Source organism: Nycticebus coucang, chromosome 7 (assembly GCF_027406575.1).
Source record: "Nycticebus coucang isolate mNycCou1 chromosome 7, mNycCou1.pri, whole genome shotgun sequence".
Classification (NCBI taxonomy): domain Eukaryota; kingdom Metazoa; phylum Chordata; class Mammalia; order Primates; family Lorisidae; genus Nycticebus; species Nycticebus coucang.
This window is the reverse complement of record NC_069786.1, coordinates 79,819,896-79,837,848: the sequence shown is the minus strand read 5'-3', so window position 1 is coordinate 79,837,848 and position 17,953 is coordinate 79,819,896. Positions and strand designations below refer to the sequence as shown.

The 17,953-nt window shown below is 39.3% G+C and overlaps 1 protein-coding gene across 1 annotated transcript in view; it reads left to right on the top strand.

Annotated features, from left to right (window-relative positions):
* The first annotated feature begins 1,588 nt into the window (after positions 1 to 1,588).
* Positions 1,589 to 17,953, top strand: part of FRZB (frizzled related protein) — a 33,795-nt gene continuing 17,430 nt past the window's right edge. The window contains exons 1-2 of the mRNA XM_053597847.1: positions 1,589 to 2,694; positions 9,696 to 9,743. Of these exons, the coding sequence (XP_053453822.1) occupies positions 2,217 to 2,694; positions 9,696 to 9,743 (526 nt within the window). The 5' untranslated portion in view covers positions 1,589 to 2,216. The remainder of the gene's footprint in view (positions 2,695 to 9,695; positions 9,744 to 17,953) is intronic.

The window sequence follows — 17,953 nt, the reverse complement described above, 5'->3', positions numbered from 1 at the left end:
ATTTAATTATCAATCTGTTATATCTACTCATCATTTTTTCTAATTTATTGGCAATCTCAGCTCTATTTTCTTTATATAGAATAGCCCTAAGATTTTTCTATATTGGCCATTTTTTAAACCCCATTTCCCCCCCAAATTTACTTACTAAAACATTTTTATCTGATTTATGTATATAATTTTGGCGTTGTTTTCTCATATGACATTAAATAATTGTAGACCAAAGTTTGTATACTAACTAAATGACTCCCTATCTACCATCTGTTATTTTTTTTCCTCCTAAGTGCAGCAAACTTCCCGCCAAAAAAATTTACTGCAGTTACAAACTGCTGTTTATGGCGCATTTACAGATAAAATTCCATAAATTCAAGTTAGCGCTGACATTTCATTAGTGCTGTCAGGTCAATACTTGGAATGGAAACCAACATTTCACAGTGTGCTCTGAAGTGGGGACGTATTTTCTCTTCTTATTAAGGATGGTGAGAAATGGACCTATTTTCTCTGCTTATTAAGAATGGTGAGAAATGGCTGGGTTAAAGCAGAGAAATATTTCAATGATGCAGACAAAGGTGACTTCCTGTTTTGTTTTCTGTTTTGTTTCTTTCTCCTCTCAATGAAGGCTCTGTTTTCTGACATTCTGCAATCCTTTTGCTCAGTGATTTCCTATTGAAAGGGCACAGTGCTAGGGCCTCTGTGGGTCACGCCATTTACAATGTGCACGGAAAGGGGAGGGGTGGGGAGGGGAGGGCGGAGAGAGAGGGCCGAGGGGCTCATTAGCCGAGAGAGCAGACCGGAGGGATTCTGTTTTCTATTTTCTCCTCCGGATCGAACTGATCTGGATGGAAAGGGTTTTACGGATGTTACCATCATCGTTATACCTGGGTGGCGTCATTTTCCTACACATTTCTTTGAAGCGTTACGCAAAATTGTAGAGGAGAAGTGTTAGCTCATACATGCCGTTTTATTTCAGTTTGCAAAATCAGAAACATAAAAGGGCTTTAAAGCCGTTAGTTCCCACTTTGAAGCGTAAAAAGCAAGACACAAAAGTTCTAATTTCACAGGGCAAAGAAAATAGAAGACAATAAACCTGTTCCTTGCTTCTGAGGGCCTGTTTATAAGCGCGCGCAGCGTTTCTTCCCTTTATGAAAGACAGCTCCCTGTGGCCCCGCTGGTTATTATTAAAATTCTGGGTTTTCTGGGACCTGGACTTTTAAAGCACCGTTGCCACGCCTTTCTCCCGCGGGTCTTCCTGCACAGCCGGTGACTGCAAAGCTGGAGTTTGCTTAAAGGAAACACCTCCGAGGAGAGAGGGGTTCTGGTGGGCTCCCTAGTGGGGAACTGGGGAGGCTGACTACTCAGTGGGGATTGAGGGAGGGTTCTCAGTGAGGGGCTGGGGCGGAGGCTTGCTGCTCCAGACGGAGCCGTCTAGGGTCCTCGCACCCTCACTGCCTGGCAAGGAGCCCGCACCCCAGCGCCTCCGACGCGCGGATCTCTCCCTGGAGCGCCCATCCTCGCCGGGAAGAGGAACAAGGTTGGGAAGGCAGGGACTGCCCCGGGGGCGGAGCTCCCTCCGGGTCCCTGAGGTCGGAAAGGCAAGAGCCGAGACGGGTCCGAGAAGCAGACCTCCCGGCGAGGCTCCTCCCGCTCGTCCCTCCTGCCAGCGACCACCGCTCACACTGAGCGTTTCTTCTTCCTCAGCCTAGAAGACTCTCCAACTCGTACTGCCCCCACCTCTCCTGCGAGGCGCTTCCCCCCTCTGGTTTCTCTCCCTGTCTCCCGTCCTTCTCCTCCTCACTGCGGAGAATTTAATGCTTCTTTTAGGACCTTTTTGGATCTAGGCGACGTGACACCCAGAGAGGTCCAACTACCTTAGCTAAATACTACTTTTGTTTTTATTTTTCCCTCGCTTCCTTCTGTGTTCCTCTCATCTGATTGATGGGAGAGGTCTGATGCCAGAGGGAGAGGAATAAATAGATGCTGCTATCCCCAGAGGCTTAAAGGTTGGGAAAGAGCGCTAAGGGGAGGGCGGGCGGCGGCCGGACCTCGGGGAAGCTCGTGGGACCCCATTGGGGGAATTTGATCCAAGGAAGCCGTGCGATTGCTGGGGGAGGAGAAGCTCACAGATCCGCGTGTCCACTGCCCCGGGGGAGGAGGAGACAGCGGGGCGGGCCTCTCGGCGTCCACGGCGCGCCCGCACTCTGCCCCAGCGCCCCGGGATCATGGTCGGCGGCGGCCAGGCAGGGATGGGGCTGCTGCGCGCCGGGCTGCTCGGGCTGACCGGGCTCTGCCTGCTCCGGGTGCCCACGGCCGGCGCTGCAGCCTGCGAGCCCGTGCGCATCCCGCTGTGCAAGTCCCTGCCCTGGAACATGACCAAGATGCCCAACCACCTGCACCACAGCACCCAGGCGAACGCCATCCTGGCGATCGAGCAGTTCGAAGGCCTGCTGGGCACCCACTGCAGCCCCGATCTGCTCTTCTTCCTCTGCGCCATGTACGCGCCCATCTGCACCATCGACTTCCAGCACGAGCCCATCAAGCCCTGCAAGTCCGTGTGCGAGCGGGCCCGGCAGGGATGCGAGCCCATTCTCATCAAGTACCGCCACTCCTGGCCTGAGAGCCTGGCCTGCGAGGAGCTGCCGGTGTACGACCGCGGCGTGTGCATCTCTCCCGAGGCCATCGTCACTGCGGACGGAGCCGGTGAGTCCCGCCGCCCGCTCCCCGGCCTTCCAGCCTCGCGACTCCCTGGGGTCCTGTGACTCACCTTTACTCTCTAATTCTACCTTTTCTCTTTGGCTCACAAGAGCTTATCTTCATCTTAATCACTGGTTTATTGAGCCCCATTCTCTTTTTTAAAACCTGGCTTCACCACAGTTCCACGCTGAGGCATTGCTGGACTCTGGTCCAGTGGGGGATCTGTCTGACTAAAGTGCTGACCACACCATTTCCATCCCACTTCTACTCCATATTAATACTTCACTTCCAACTTTTTACATGTGGAAGTAGCCACATTTTGTATAGGTGTGCTCGTTTTTTTTTTTTTTTAATTCATTTATTATCATTTGAGTTTTCTTGCCTGATTCTTCTCCAATGTCAGTCATCAGGTTTCTATATGATTAGTGTTTTAACTGCTTGGTAAGTTTGTATGGAGGAAACAGAAAACTGAAGCTCCATTTTTCTAATCATTAAAAATGCCAAGATAATTTCAGTAACCTTACTCCAATCCACAGATGTTAGTGGTATGTGTTTGCTCAAAATCCAATTTGAGCAATTACCTTCACCTTAAATTTCCCCCATCCTTCAATGAGATAAATTGTTCTTCCCTTCTGGAATGAAACAGCTGTGAAACATTGCTATTCACTGCTAATTAGCTCTGTGGCTTGCTCCAGCCCTAGAACTGGCAGACTGAAATTACTGGGCTTGTTCACATGCTCTCAAATAGCACAGAGACAAGACACCTTAAATATAACTCCTTTTATGATCATGCACTCACGTAATATTATTTTAAATCTCACTCCTTGTCTCACTCCTATATTCTGCAAATAACTCATTAATGCTTTATGTCATGCCCTTTTTTCTGTGGGTGACTCAACTACACATTCATTTCAATCTTTCCCTACCCAAAACTTAATTGTAGTTCTCCATTTAGTGGACACTACCATAAGTTGTTTTCTCACTAGTGTTTGGTCTAATTATGACATTCATAAGACCCCAAACCTAGTTAGCTACTAACCCAAACTTCAAATTTCACCCTTCATACACTTTGAAAATAAGGCAATTTCAACATTTTCTGAACTAGTGATCCTCTTTCATACTTTCCCCAGATCAGCTCTTCATAGACAAGTTGACTTGGTTGCCTCCATCTGTTTGTTTCTTGGGCATCAGCTTTCCTTCCCCAGCCTAGTCTCATGGCCCCAGTCTGTTTCTAGGAACAATTCTCAGGTATCAGGGAGCTGATATGGAAAGATTACTTTCTGTGCACATTGACTCATTGAACATAAAGTGAGAGGGAAAGGGAAAAGTAGCTGTACAAATAGCTGAAAAACCAAAACTACACAGAAGGGTTTCAAGAACTCTTTGGTAGTCACCTCAGTACTACTTTTTGAATATACCTATTGTCTTCTTGATTTTCATCAAGAATCAAGAGCTGGTTGTATAAAATAATCAGTAAGATTATTTTATTTACCTCCTTGAGGTAAAAGAGCACTCTTGAGCCTTTGTACTCACTGAAGTCCCAGACTCTGCAGACTGAGGAGAAGCTCAGGGCAGTGGCTGCCCTGGTTTGCCAGGCACTTAGAATCCGTTAATGCTGGCACTCCTCAGGCCAAGGGCTAGGAGTGAGGTGATGGTGGTTCCCACTGAAATGCATTCCTCCTGTTAAAGGACAAAACTTGCTCTTAAATCTCTCTTAGAGATGGACCTCGAACCACTGAAATGCATTCCTCCCCTTAAAGGACAAAACTTGCTCTTAAATCTCTCTTAGAGATGGACCTCGAATGAGTGAACTTTGGCAAGGTTAATGGCTCTTAAAAAACCATAGTCAATATGGATAGGAAGCTGTTTAATTAAGCGTTCCTGAGTCACCAATAGCTGTGGACCAAACATGGAACAATTGCCTCATTGAAGCCCTCAAATGGACATGCATGGAAACAATTTGCCAGTTCATGGGACCGTATTTCTGAGCTTCTTTAAAATGCCATTATATTTGCTTTCTTGAAAGCATCCTTGCTAGAAAAATAAGTAGTGGTAGGTGGCAATTAGAAAGAATATCTTAGTAACAGTCTCCCTGCCCCTGCCCTAGCCTTTAGTATGAACTAGAGACTGTGGTGGCAGGAGGGAACTGAAGGGGAGATGGAGATGGGGAAGGGAGGGGTGGATTCTAGCCTAAAGGGTCCCCTGGCTTCCCAGGCCAGCTTGTTGAAAATTACATTCCCTATGCTGGGTCAAACTGTCAGACACCTGGAATTACTTAGTAACTACTGCATGTGGCCAATTTAATTTACGATGCAATATACTTCTTGGTTCAATGGGATGTGATAGTTCATGAAGCAGGATTTCTCCCCCCCACCCCCCATTCAGGTATAAACAGAGTTCCTGTGTCTTATGACTAAAATCTATCCAGCCAGATATAAACACAAAGACTCCTTGAATAAAATGGGATATCCTTTCACATTCCTTGAACACCAGAAGGGTTTTTAAATCCTACCACTCAGAGGGATCTATTCTCATAGTATGTTATGATTCCACAAACAGGTTTATGAGATTTTACAAAGCAAGGTCTTACTGAAATGGAGTAATGCTTCAAACTACTTTTGCTTTCAAAACACAAAGGGTGGGCGACGCCTGTGGCTCAAAGGAGTAGGGCGCTGGCCCCATATGCTGGAGCGGAGGTGGCAGGTTCAAACCCAGCCCTGACCAAAAACTAAAAAAAAAAAAACCCACAAAGGGTAAACATAAATTCATATTACACACGTGTACTCTATTGAGTATGGCTACTTGTACAGCTGCTTTATTTGAAAACCCAGTTCAATTTAGCTATTCAGCCAGTTAATTATTATGTTTATTCAAATCTTTAATATTGCTTGGTGAGTAAAGAGGATGGCCTTGAAGTCAGGCAGATCAGGTGTTGAATCTCAACTCTGCTCCATATCAACTGTTGCTACTGGAAAATTATGTCAAGTCTTGGATTCAAAGTTTTATCTGTAAAATGGGGACAAAAATGCCTACATCCCAAAGGCATGGTGAGGATGAAATTAAGTTGAATATCAAGTATTGAGTTTAGTATCTGGTACATAGTGAGCTCTGAAAAAATTGCTGTTGCTATTTTACTATTATCACTTTTATATTAAATTGACTAATGTTTTTCTTTCTTTTTTTCTTTTTTGAAATGATGTTAGTAGATGCAGATATAGCTTAGTATTTTTATCAATTCATCTCTGGAAAAAGAGATTTACACTGTGACCTAACTGGAAAAGCAGATCTTATTTCTTCTGGATATATAAAGTTAATATTTCTTTTTACACAAATCGACCTGGACCTCGGTCTCAAAGAGCAAATCTCTTTGGGAGTGACAGAAAAAAAAAATGAGTCTGATGGATGTGAGTAAATTACAAATAGTTAATCTCAGAAACCAAGAAATCAAGCATTCAAGAAAATTTATGGTATGATCTTTCACAGCTATTTCTACAACACCTACGGTTTGCTGTGCCAAGGGCTTCATAATCACTTCTCAGTCATGGCTGGTCTCGGTGGTAGAGGTAGCTTGTCTCCCCAGCTCTTGCTCAACACATTTCTGCAGACCTTCCCTCTCCTGCCAGAGCTGTGCCAATTTTCACATGCAGGAACTGTTGTTTAATCATTTCTCCACTCTCAGAGGAACAGGCAGGCTTTTCTTTAGCCCTGGTCTGTAAATATTTGAGGGGCCAAATACCAAGAAGGAAGAAGACTTATTTAGTGTGATAGAAGGAGTTGAGTGGAAAGGAGGAATGGAAATTTTAGATTAGGACTAGAGAGAAAACATGATTCTAAGGATCCTTCATCAGGTAAAGTATTGAAAGGTAGTCTGGATAGGCTATGGAAAAGGATGTCAGTGTTATGGCATTCAATTTTCTTTAGACATAACCCAATTATCAGTGGTAATAGAATTTTATGTAGTCCCTAAATTTATTTTAATAATTCACTTATTTCTTGTTCCCACCAAATCTTTAAATAGGTGCTGCTATAAATAGCAAAGTTGACGAGGTTATGTTTGGCCTTTCTACTTAGTGTCTGGAGAAGGGAGATGAAGAGCTACCATGTAGACCTCTAATTTTGAATAATTAAGAATTGGCTATATTTCTTCAATTTAGCATGTTGCATGTCCATTAATGTTGCATGTTGAGAAAAGCACTTGACTTTGACATTGGTTGGGGATTGTGAAGAACAGGAAATATGCACACGAGGTGACTTGTAAATGGTAAAGCATAATATAAATGTTTAACAATACCACTGAGGAGACAACATGTCATCCTCAGGGTAGGGATCATTAGCAGCAACAGAATAAACTCTCTTGCCACTCTTAACATGTTCTAGGTGCTATCCTAAGTGCATTATATAAATTTACTTAATTCTCATAGCAACTCATGGAAGGTGCCATTATTCCCATTTTGCTGAAAAGAAAGCCAAAACATATAGGGAAGTTAAGTGACTTGTGTGCATTAATATAGCTGGTAAGGAAAAGAGATTCAAACTAAAGCCTACTCTAAACTACACTCCCTATATTATTAAGACATATGATTCCTTGGCCAGGCAGGCCCTCTCACACCTGTAATTCAGCACTTCGGGAGTCCAAGGTGGGAGGATTACTTGAGGATAGGAGTTCGAGGGTACAGTGAGCTATGGTTGGGCCACTGCACTCCAGCCTGGTGACAGTGAGACCCTCGTCTCTAAAATTAAAAGAACTTTTTAAAAAAGTAGAGAATCTCTGTCTTTTGCCCATCAGATTATAGTCAAAAGAACAAAGCTTTTTCATTGTATTTCGAAAGCCCATTTATATTTGGCTTACGAGAATAGAAGGTGGCCCTAGACAATAGATTCTTAGAGATGAGAGATTACTTCACTACCCTTTTGAGATAGCAGAGATTACGAATTCTAGGTTCTCATATCTTAACTCGGAGCCCTTCGGTCTCAGCATGAACTTATTTCTGCACTCTCATACACTCATATATATATATATATATATATATATTTAAGTATTTTCTATATTGTTGAGAGGCACCATCAAATCTGGGCCTGAGAGTCAGTATGGATGGCACCCTTTCTTCATCCCCCTCATTCAAGTGGTATCAAGTGTACTCTGAATCAAATTCCTTTCTCTGCCTCCCTAAGTCCACTTTTTCAGTTTGAACCTCACTATTTCGCATGTGGATTATGCCATAGGATGATAATGGGCCTCCTTCCTTCAGGTATTCTCTCTCTCTATTCCAACAGGACAGTTTTTCTGAAATGCAAATCTCATGCTTAAACCCTTCAGTATCTGCCTCTGGCCCTCATGATTCCACCCCTCCCTTTCTCCCTGTTCACACCACTCTATGTGTCTATGCAAAGGGCTTGGAGGTCTCTCACCCTGTTACATTTTGCAGTGTTATTCTCTATCTGGAAAACCCTCCCTACCTTTCCAAGCTCCTTTAGGTCTCTTCTCCTGGAAACCTTTGTGACCTCTGCTAGAAACCCTTAGGGCATAAAACCTACAAATATCTATTATCTTAATTTAGGATAATTTTGTTGGTAGAATTCCTAAGTTTGAGTTTGTGAAAACAATGTTTTAGGATTAATTATAATCAGAAAATTTTGGTTTTGTCTCCTAGAATTCTAACAGTTCATTTCTAAGCATTTTTAAAGGTATAGAAACATTTTCCAGTGGATAAGAATGAAAGAAGGAAAACACTCTCCTTGGCTCATTGTTTTAAAGGGGTTTTCTTTTTCATTTTTATTTCAACCTTTGGACACTAAACTTTTTAAATGTGGACCAGTATAATTTCTTAATTTACAGGGAGGTGATTTTTATATAAACTATTTGCATTTTATCATATTATTATTAAGGAACGTAAAGGCATTGGCATATGTCTCGAATAGTTGAATACATTTATCATAAATGAAGCATTTGAATAGAATAAAAGTAATTAAATTAATAGTATATGTCCAAGTTGAACTAAACATTTTAGAATTAGTGTTTGTTGCCTAATTATTTATTTGTTGACTGCTATCTTTTCTTGGATATAGCTTTTGAAATGCCAGATGATGATCACCAAGCCTGGGAAAATAGTTCATTAATTGTAATTGTGTTGTTGTCCCAAAACAATATTAAACCCTTTTTGTTTCTTCCTGATATGACTTATAAACAAAAAGGACAAAAGAAGAATGCTATTTTCTGTTAGAATCAATAGAGACATAAAATTCATTTAGCATAAAGTGTTAATACAGATATTAAACTTGTATAAAAATACTGAGCTAGAGCATTGATAATAATTTATCACTGGGCACACCATCCCTCAGCATGGCGTTCTGCTGAGGCACTCACTGTAATTCATTAGAGGCTGCTTTCTTAATTAGAACACAGAAGACCTTTATCATCACTGTTTTCTGGGACTATGGCATCATGAAAAGAATCGATGGCAATTTCTAATTATTGCCGGATCTATTAATTGCACTGGTTGAATAGTCCCTGGATAGTAGATTTCCTTTCTGCTGAAGAGCTATTTAGTCTCTAGTGAACAAAGGGCATGAAATGCTTTCTGAATGTAGGCAGTAAGGATTGAAGCATACACTAGGACAGTGAGATACATGATACATGTGTTTGATTCTCTTTGTCATCAAGTCACAAATGTTGGATGAATGCCTAATATTTGCATAAGGTTTATTGTGATAGGATGCTCATCATTTACAAATTTTGTGAAATTCAAAGAAATTATTAAAACTTGCAGTTTTATGCACAGTTGGTGAGGAGTCAAGAGTATCACCTTTCAACCACATGGAAGAATAGATCTCATCCTATTCAATCCACAAATGATCGGTGCCAACTTCATGACTCTAATAAGAATCTACTTCCTTGAGCCACCTGGGTCTTACCCAAATCAAATTTATGACTGAATTAGGTTTTTTAGAGAGGTATTCTTGAAATATTGACAAGTATGTTATGGTTTTTTTGTTTTATCTCCTTTCAGATTTTCCTATGGATTCTAGTAATGGAAACTGTAGAGGGGCAAGCGGTGGTGAGTATATCATTGTCTTCCTGGGCGGCACCTGTGGCTCAGTGATTAGGGCGCTGACCCCATATACCCAGGGTGGTGGGTTCAAACCTGGCCCCAGCCAAACTGTAACAAAAAATAGCCGGGTATTGTGGCAGGTGCCTGTGGTCCCAGCTAGCAGGGAGGCTGAGGCAAGAGAATTGCCTAAGCCCAGGAGCTGGAGGTTGCTGTGAGCTGTGATGCCACAGCACTCTACCAAGGGCAATAAAGTGAGACTCTGTCTCTACAAAAAAGAAAGAAAAGATTAATTTTTGATGTAATCTAGACAGTCAAGTCTTATTTGGAGAAATTTGTGCTCTACATTTTAAAAGTAAACAAACAATTGTTTCCTTATTTATATTAATTTAAACTTTAGCATATAGTAAAATAGACCTTTTCTTTTGGTATAGTTTTGTATACATGAGTTTTAATGCATGTATAGATTTGTGTAGCCATCACCACAATCAGGATACATAACAATTTATCACCCCCCAAAACTTCCCCATATTCTATACCTTTATAATTATAAATTTCCTCTACCCTTAACCACTGACAATTATTGATCTTTCCTCTATCACTTTAGTTTTGGCTTTTTGAAACTGTCCATATCAATGGTATGAAAGAATATATGAGCTTTTCATCTTGACTTTTTTCACGTAGAATAATGCCTTTGAAATTTATCTAATTGTTGTATGAATCAATAGTCCATTCCTTTTTTTTACTGGTTTTGTTTGGTACTTGAATGTATTTGTATTTTATCATGAATAGAGCTGCTATAAGCATTCATTTATAGGTTTTTGTGTAAAGATAAATTTTTGTTTCTCTAGAATAAATAGGAATAGGATTGCTGGGTTATATGGTAAGTATATATTTAACTTTATAAAAAAAAATTGCCAAACTGGTTTCAAAATGGCAGTTCAATTTTGCCCTAAGAATATATAAGAGTTCCAGTTGCTCCGTATCCTGGCTAGCACTTGGTATGGCCATTTCCTTTATTGTTAGCCATTTTAATAGATGTATAGTGATAGTTCATTGTGGTTTTAATTTGTATTTTCAGAATAGTGAAGTTAATATCTTTCCATGGGTTTCTTTGCCATCCACATATATTCTTCCTGGTGAACTGTCTATTCAATTTTTTGCCCATTTTAAATTGGATTGTTTATCTACTAATAGATTTTGAGAATTCTTTGTATATTCTGGATACCAAGAACCATGTCTTGGTTTCATTCATTTTCTCTGTTGTTTTTCTGTTTTCAATGTTATTGATTTCTTCTTCTTGCTTTAGAAACTTTATTTTGCTTTTGTTTTGTTTCTCAGGGTAGAAGTTTATGTTTTAAGATCTTTCTTCTTGTCTGATATAATAATTTATATAAGGATGACTTTAATTGGATCCCACAAATTTTGATAGTTTTCTTTTGTTTTTAGTTCAAATATTTTATAATTTCTCCTGAGATTTCCTTTGACTCATGTATTATTTATGGTTGTGTTGTGCTGTTTAATTTGCTGCTATTTGGACATTTTTCTATTATCTTTATATTATTAATTTTTCTAATTATACTATGGTCAGAGAACATATTTGGTAAGACTTTAATTATTTTAAATTTGCTAAGGTTTATTCTATAATACGACATGTGATCTGTCTTGGTGAATTTCTCATGTGCACTTGGAAAAAAGAATATTTTGTTATTGGAGGGAAAGTTCTTAAAATGTCAATACTGTTATTTAGGTCTTTTATATTTTTGCTGATTTTATATATACTAGATCAATTGATTACTGAGAAGAGTGTTTAGGTCTCAAAATATTATTGTGGATTTCCCATCCTTTTCAGTCTGTCAGTTTTGCTTCATGCAGTTCAAAGCTCTATTGTTTAGTGCATGCACATTTATTATTCTTGACATCTTATTGTTAAATTGATGTTTTCATTATGTAGTGTCCCTCTGTCCTTGGTAATTTGTTCTAAAGTCTATTTTGACTGATAATAATATAGACACTTTAGTTTTCTTTTGATCTGTGTTTGCAAGGTGTATCTTTTTTTCATCCTTATACTTTTAACATACCTATATCATGTTTTAACTGCATTTCTTTTTTTTGGCTACATTTTTTTAAAAATTAAATCATAGCTGTGAACATTAATGCGATCATGGGGCACCATACACTTCTGAACTTAAGGGATCCTTATGCCTCTACCTCCCAGAGTGCTAGGATTCCAGGCATAAGCCAGCATGCTTGGCTATGTTTTAACTATATTTCTTGTAGACTATATTTCTATAGTTGGGTCATGTTTTTAAATCCATACTGCCAATCTTTGTCTTTTGACTATTTATTTTGACCACTAGCATCTAATGTAATTATTGGTATATTTGCCTTTAGATCTATAATTTTATTTATTTTATGTTTGTTCGCTTTTCTTTTTATCCATATTTCTATCTTTCTTTGGGTTAAGTGTCTTTCTCTTTCTCATACCCACACATATGTATTCTTATAAGATAATGTTATATTTTTTCAACCATTAAATATTTTTTAAACAAACTCAAGAGAATAGCCTACTGTATTTATGCAGATACATAATTTTAATTGTTCTTCCATCTTCCCAATGTTTCAAGTTTCTTTTGGAAGAACTTCCTTTAGTGTTTTCTTGTAAGCATTTTTAGAATAATTCTGAAGGCGAAAAAATCTGTATTTTGTTTCACCTTTACTCCTAAAGCACACTTTCACTGGCTATAGAATTCTTGGTTGGCAGTTCATTAGAACTTAAAAAATATTCTGCTTACTCTAGCTTCAATGTTTCTTATAGGAAACCAGTAGTCATTCAAGTCTTTGGTTGCTTTCATTATTTTTTTTGGTTTTTAGTTTTTAACAATTTAATTATGACATATTTGTACAGACCTCTTTGAGTTTGCCTTGTTTAGGTTAATTGAACTTCTTGAATTTATAAACTTATACCTGTTGCCAAATTTGAGAAGTGCTCAGGAATTATTTCTCCGAATACTTTATATGCTACAGTCTCTTCTATGATGACCTGAATTTTAGATCTTTTGGTATTATCCCACAGGTTTCAGAAGATCTGTTCATTTTTTTTCTCTGACCTTTTTTCTATTTTATTTAGATTAGATAATTTCTATTGATATGTCTTCAAGTTCATTGAATCTTTCTTTGGTCTTTCCGTGGTTCAGATTTTATTTGTTACTGTATTTTTTCAAGTTAAAATTTCCATCTGATTTTTTTATTGTATTTTGTATTTCTTTGTTAAGACTTTCTATCTTGCCAGTCATTTCAAGGGTATTCATAGTTACTATTGGGGGCATTTTTATAATAGCTACCTTAAATCATTGTTGGATAATTACAATATCTGTCATCTGATTGTCTTTTCCCATGTAAGTTGAGATATTCCTAGTTCTTCATTTGTAGAGTAATTTTGGATTGAATTTTGCACATTTTAAATATCATTTAATAAAGGTTTGGGTCTTGTTTAAAGTCCCATGAAGAATGTTGATATTTTTATTTTGGCAGGAGTCAACCTCATTAGATTTAGGTTGTAAATTCCCACTACTATTTTACGGGTTATGATTTTAACATCAGTTTCAAAGACTTTGAGTACCTTTGATATCTGAATCCCCAATGGCCAGTATGAGATCAGAGTATTGTTCTATCTACTAATTCAGTTTTCAAAGCTTGTGGTATACTGTTTCATGTTAGATTCACACATACTCAAGGATTTGAGTTTAGCAGTTCCTAAAAAACTCTTTGAGATCATTTTCCAAGCTCCTTCTTCCACCTCCCTGGCACTTTTTAGTTCCTTGGAGCTCCTCCTTTTGGTCCTTTGGTCATGAAGCTCAGGCTTTATTTAGCCCATTCTGCAGTTTACTTCTTGTGATTGCTCCTGCATCTGGGGTCAAGTGGTAGGAGAACAGAGAGGCAAACAAAGCAATGGGTATTTGTCCCAAACTCTTGGAATTACAAGTTTTTCAGTCAGAAAGGAAAGTTGGCCTTCCTCATACTTTTAGGCTTCTGGGGGCCTTTCTTGCTGTTGCTGTTACCACTGTCCCAGGATGCTCTGTGAAATGGATTGGAAGAAACTGAAGTATTGAAGTCTTAGAAACCTTTTTCTCTTCCTCTTCATCTTCTTCTTCTTCCTCCTCCTTCTCCTCGTCCTCCTCCAACAGAGTCTCACCCTGTTGCCCTGGGTAGAGTGTCATGGCGTCACAGATCACAGCAACTTCAAACTTTTGGGTTCAAGTGATTTTTTGCCTCAGCCTCCTGGGTAGCAAGAACTACAGGTACCCACACAACACTTGGCTAGTTTTTTATTTCTTTTTAGAGACGGAGTTTCACTCTGGTTCAGCCTAGTCTTGAACTCGTGTGCTCAAGTAATCCACCTGCCTCAGCCTTCCAGAGTGCTAGTGTTAACAGTTGTGAGCCCCTGTACCTGGCCTTCCTTTTTCACCTCTTGAGCTAGAACTAGAGAGCTCTCCTGCAATACTATGTCTGCACAATGAGCACTTTCAGGATGTCAGTGCATTGAATCCAGACTGGTAGATATGAGAGGGGAAAACATGATGAACCCACCATCAGTTTGACGGTACTGGTTTTCTCAGAATACACAATACTTCATGTATTCTGTTCAGGTTTTATGACTGTATTCAGTGCAGCAAAGAGCACAAATGACAACCGCATATGTTCACAAGGTAAACACTCTTATAACTTCCACATAGAACAAGATAGATAACATTGCCAGCACTCCCGGAGCCTTCAAATCACTATTATTTCCCCATTCTGATTTCCAAAGGTAACTACTAGCAGGAATTCTAATACCACAGATAATTTTGCATGACTTTGAACTTTACATGACCAGATTTCTATAGTATATACCCTTCTCTGTGCATGTGGCTTCTTTTGCTCTTCTTATGCTGTGTATAGCAGCAGTTTTTCTTTCTCACCTTTACATAGTATTCTATCATTGAATGCACCACACTGTATTCATTCTAATGGTCCTGAATACTTGGTTTGTTTTTGTTCCTGTGACTACTGCTGCATTTGTTTTTATAAGAATTTTGTAACTACAATTAGTTATGATACATTTCTTCCATTTCATTTCTCTTTAGTAATTCACACTGATTTTGATTAGTACGTCCTACCTTGCAAGGTATGTTATATGTGGAAAGAAAATATTTATTTTATCAAGTTCTAAATAAGTTTAAAATGACAATTTTCTTTAGATAGGTACAGTTTTTACTATTGGCTTCCACTGAATCTTATTGAGGTGACATGTGTTTGACCTGAGGCAATGTTCACCAGTGATGTCCTCAATAAACATTTACCTTATTAAAAACATGAGTGAATTAAAATTATTATTTAAAATTGTTTTGTTACTGACTTGATGTAATTGAGAATGTGTTTCAGTGTCATAGCATCAGTTGGAATTCACTGCTGTCCAGCAATGGTGCTGTTTTAAGAATCACCCCCTTTTATATTTGCTCAGCACAAACCAAAAACCTAATTTGTATACTAGTACAATTGGTGAGTCAAAATTTCTGGCCAGGGCGGCGCCTGTGGCTCAGTGAGCAGGGCGCCGGCCCCATATACCGAGGGTGGAGGGTTCAAACCCTGCCCCGGCCAAACTGCAACAAAAAAATAGCTGGGTGTTGTGGCAGGCGCCTGTAGTCCCAGCTACTCGGGAGGCTGAGGCAGGAGAAACTCCTAAGCCCTGGAGTTGGAGGTTACTGTGAGCTGTGTGACGCCACGGCACTCTACCAAGGGCGATAAAGTAAAACTCTGTCTCTACAAAAAAAAAAAAAATTTCTGGCCAGGCTGGGCATGGTGGCTCACACCTGTGATCCTAGCATTCTGGGAAGCTGAGGTGGGTGGATTGCTTGAGCTCAGGAGTTCACGACCAGGTTGAGCAAGAGTGAGGCTCCATCTCTACTAAAAATGAAAAACTGAGGCAAGAGGATCGCTTGAGACCAATAGTTTGATGTTGCTGTGAACTATGATGCCTTGGCACTCTACCAAGGGTGACACAGTGAGATTCTGTCTAAAAAACAAACAAACAAAGAAAAAATTTCTGGCCAAAGGCATGTACTTTGTATATGGTATCAATTTGTCTAGAAGTTATAGTTAGAATAATATAGTGCTTTAAGGTGTGAAAGAGAGAAGACAACATATCAATGCTGTAAACAACATATAAAATATTTTATTTTATTTATTTATTTTTTTTTATTGTTGGGGATTCATTGAGGGTACAATAAGCCAGTTACACTGATTGCAATTGTTAGGTAAAGTCCCTCTTGCAATCATGTCTTGCCCCCATAAAGTGTGACACACACTAAGGCCCCATCCCCCTCCCTCCATCCCTCTTTCTGCTTCCCCCCCCATAACCTTAATTGTCATTAATTGTCCTCATATCAAGATTGAGTACATAGGATTCATGCTTCTCCATTCTTGTGATGCTTTACTAAGAATAATGTCTTCCACTTCCATCCAGGTTAATACGAAGGATGTAAAGTCTCCATTTTTTTTAATGGCTGAATAGTATTCCATGGTATACATATACCACAGCTTGTTAATCCATTCCTGGGTTGGTGGGCATTTAGGCTCTTTCCACATTTTGGCGATTGTAAATTGAGCTGCAATAAACAGTTTAGTACAAGTGTCCTTATGATAAAAGGATTTCTTTCCTTCTGGGTAGATGCCCAGTAATGGGATTGCAGGATCAAATGGGAGGTCTAGCTTGAGTGCTTTGAGGTTTCTCCATACTTCCTTCCAGAAAGGTTGTACTAGTTTGCATTCCCACCAGCAGTGTAAAAGTGTTCCCTTCTCTCCACATCCACGCCAGCATCTGCAGTTTTGAGATTTTGTGATGTGGGCCATTCTCACTGGGGTTAAATGATATCTCAGGGATGTTTTGATTTGCATTTCTCTAATATATAGAGATGATGAACATTTTTTCATGTGTTTGTTAGCCATTCGTCTGTCGTCTTTAGAGAAAGTTCTATTCATGTCTCTTGCCCATTGATATACGGGATTGTTGGCTTTTTTCATGTGGATTAATTTGAGTTCTCTATAGATCCTGGTTACCAAGCTTTTGTCTGATTGAAAATATGCAAATATCCTTTCCCATTGTGTGAGTTGTCTCTTTGCTTTGGTTATTGTCTCCTTAGCTGTACAGAAGCTTTTCAGTTTAATGAAGTCCCATTTGTTTACTTTTGTTGTTGTTGCAATTGCCATGGCAGTCTTCTTCATGAAGTCTTTCCCCAGGCCAATATCTTCCAGTGTTTTTCCTATGCTTTCTTTGAGGATTTTTATTGTTTCATGCCTTAAATTTAAGTCCTTTATCCATCTTGAGTCAATTTTTGTGAGTGGAGAAAGGTGTGGGTCCAGTTTCAGTCTTTTACATGTAGACATCCAGTTCTCCCAACACCATTTATTGAATAGGGAGTCTTTCCCCCAAGGTAAGTTCTTGTTTGGTTTATCGAAGATTAGGTGGTTGTAAGATGTTAGTTTCATTTCTTGGTGTTCAATTCGATTCCAAGTGTTTATGTGTCTGTTTTTGTGCCAGTACCATGCTGTCTTGAGCACTATAGCTTTGTAGTACAGACTAAAATCTGGTATGCTGATGCCCCCAGCTTTATTTTTGTTACTAAGAACTGCCTTAGCTATACGGGGTTTTTTCCGGTTTCATACAAAACGCAGAATCATTTTTTCCAAATCTTGAAAGTACGATGTAGGTACTTTGATAGGAATGGCATTGAATAGGTAGATTGCTTTGGGAAGTATAGACATTTTAACAATGTTGATTCTTCCCATCCATGAGCATGGTATGTTCTTCCATTTGTTAATATCCTCTGCTATTTCCTTTCTGAGGAGTTCATAGTTTTCTTTATAGAGGTCCTTCACCTCCTTCGTTAGGTATATTCCTAGGTATTTCATTTTCTTTGAAACTATGGTGAAGGGAGTTGTGTCCTTAATTAGCTTCTCATCTTGACTGTTATTGGTGTATACAAAGGCTACTGACTTGTGGACATTGATTTTATATCCTGAAACATTACTGTATTTTTTGATGACTTCTAGGAGTCTTGTGGTTGAGTCTTTGGGGTTCTCTAAGTATAAGATCATGTCGTCAGCAAAGAGGGAGAGTTTGACCTCCTCTGCTCCCATTTGGATTCCCTTTATTTCCTTGTCTTGCCTAATTGTATTGG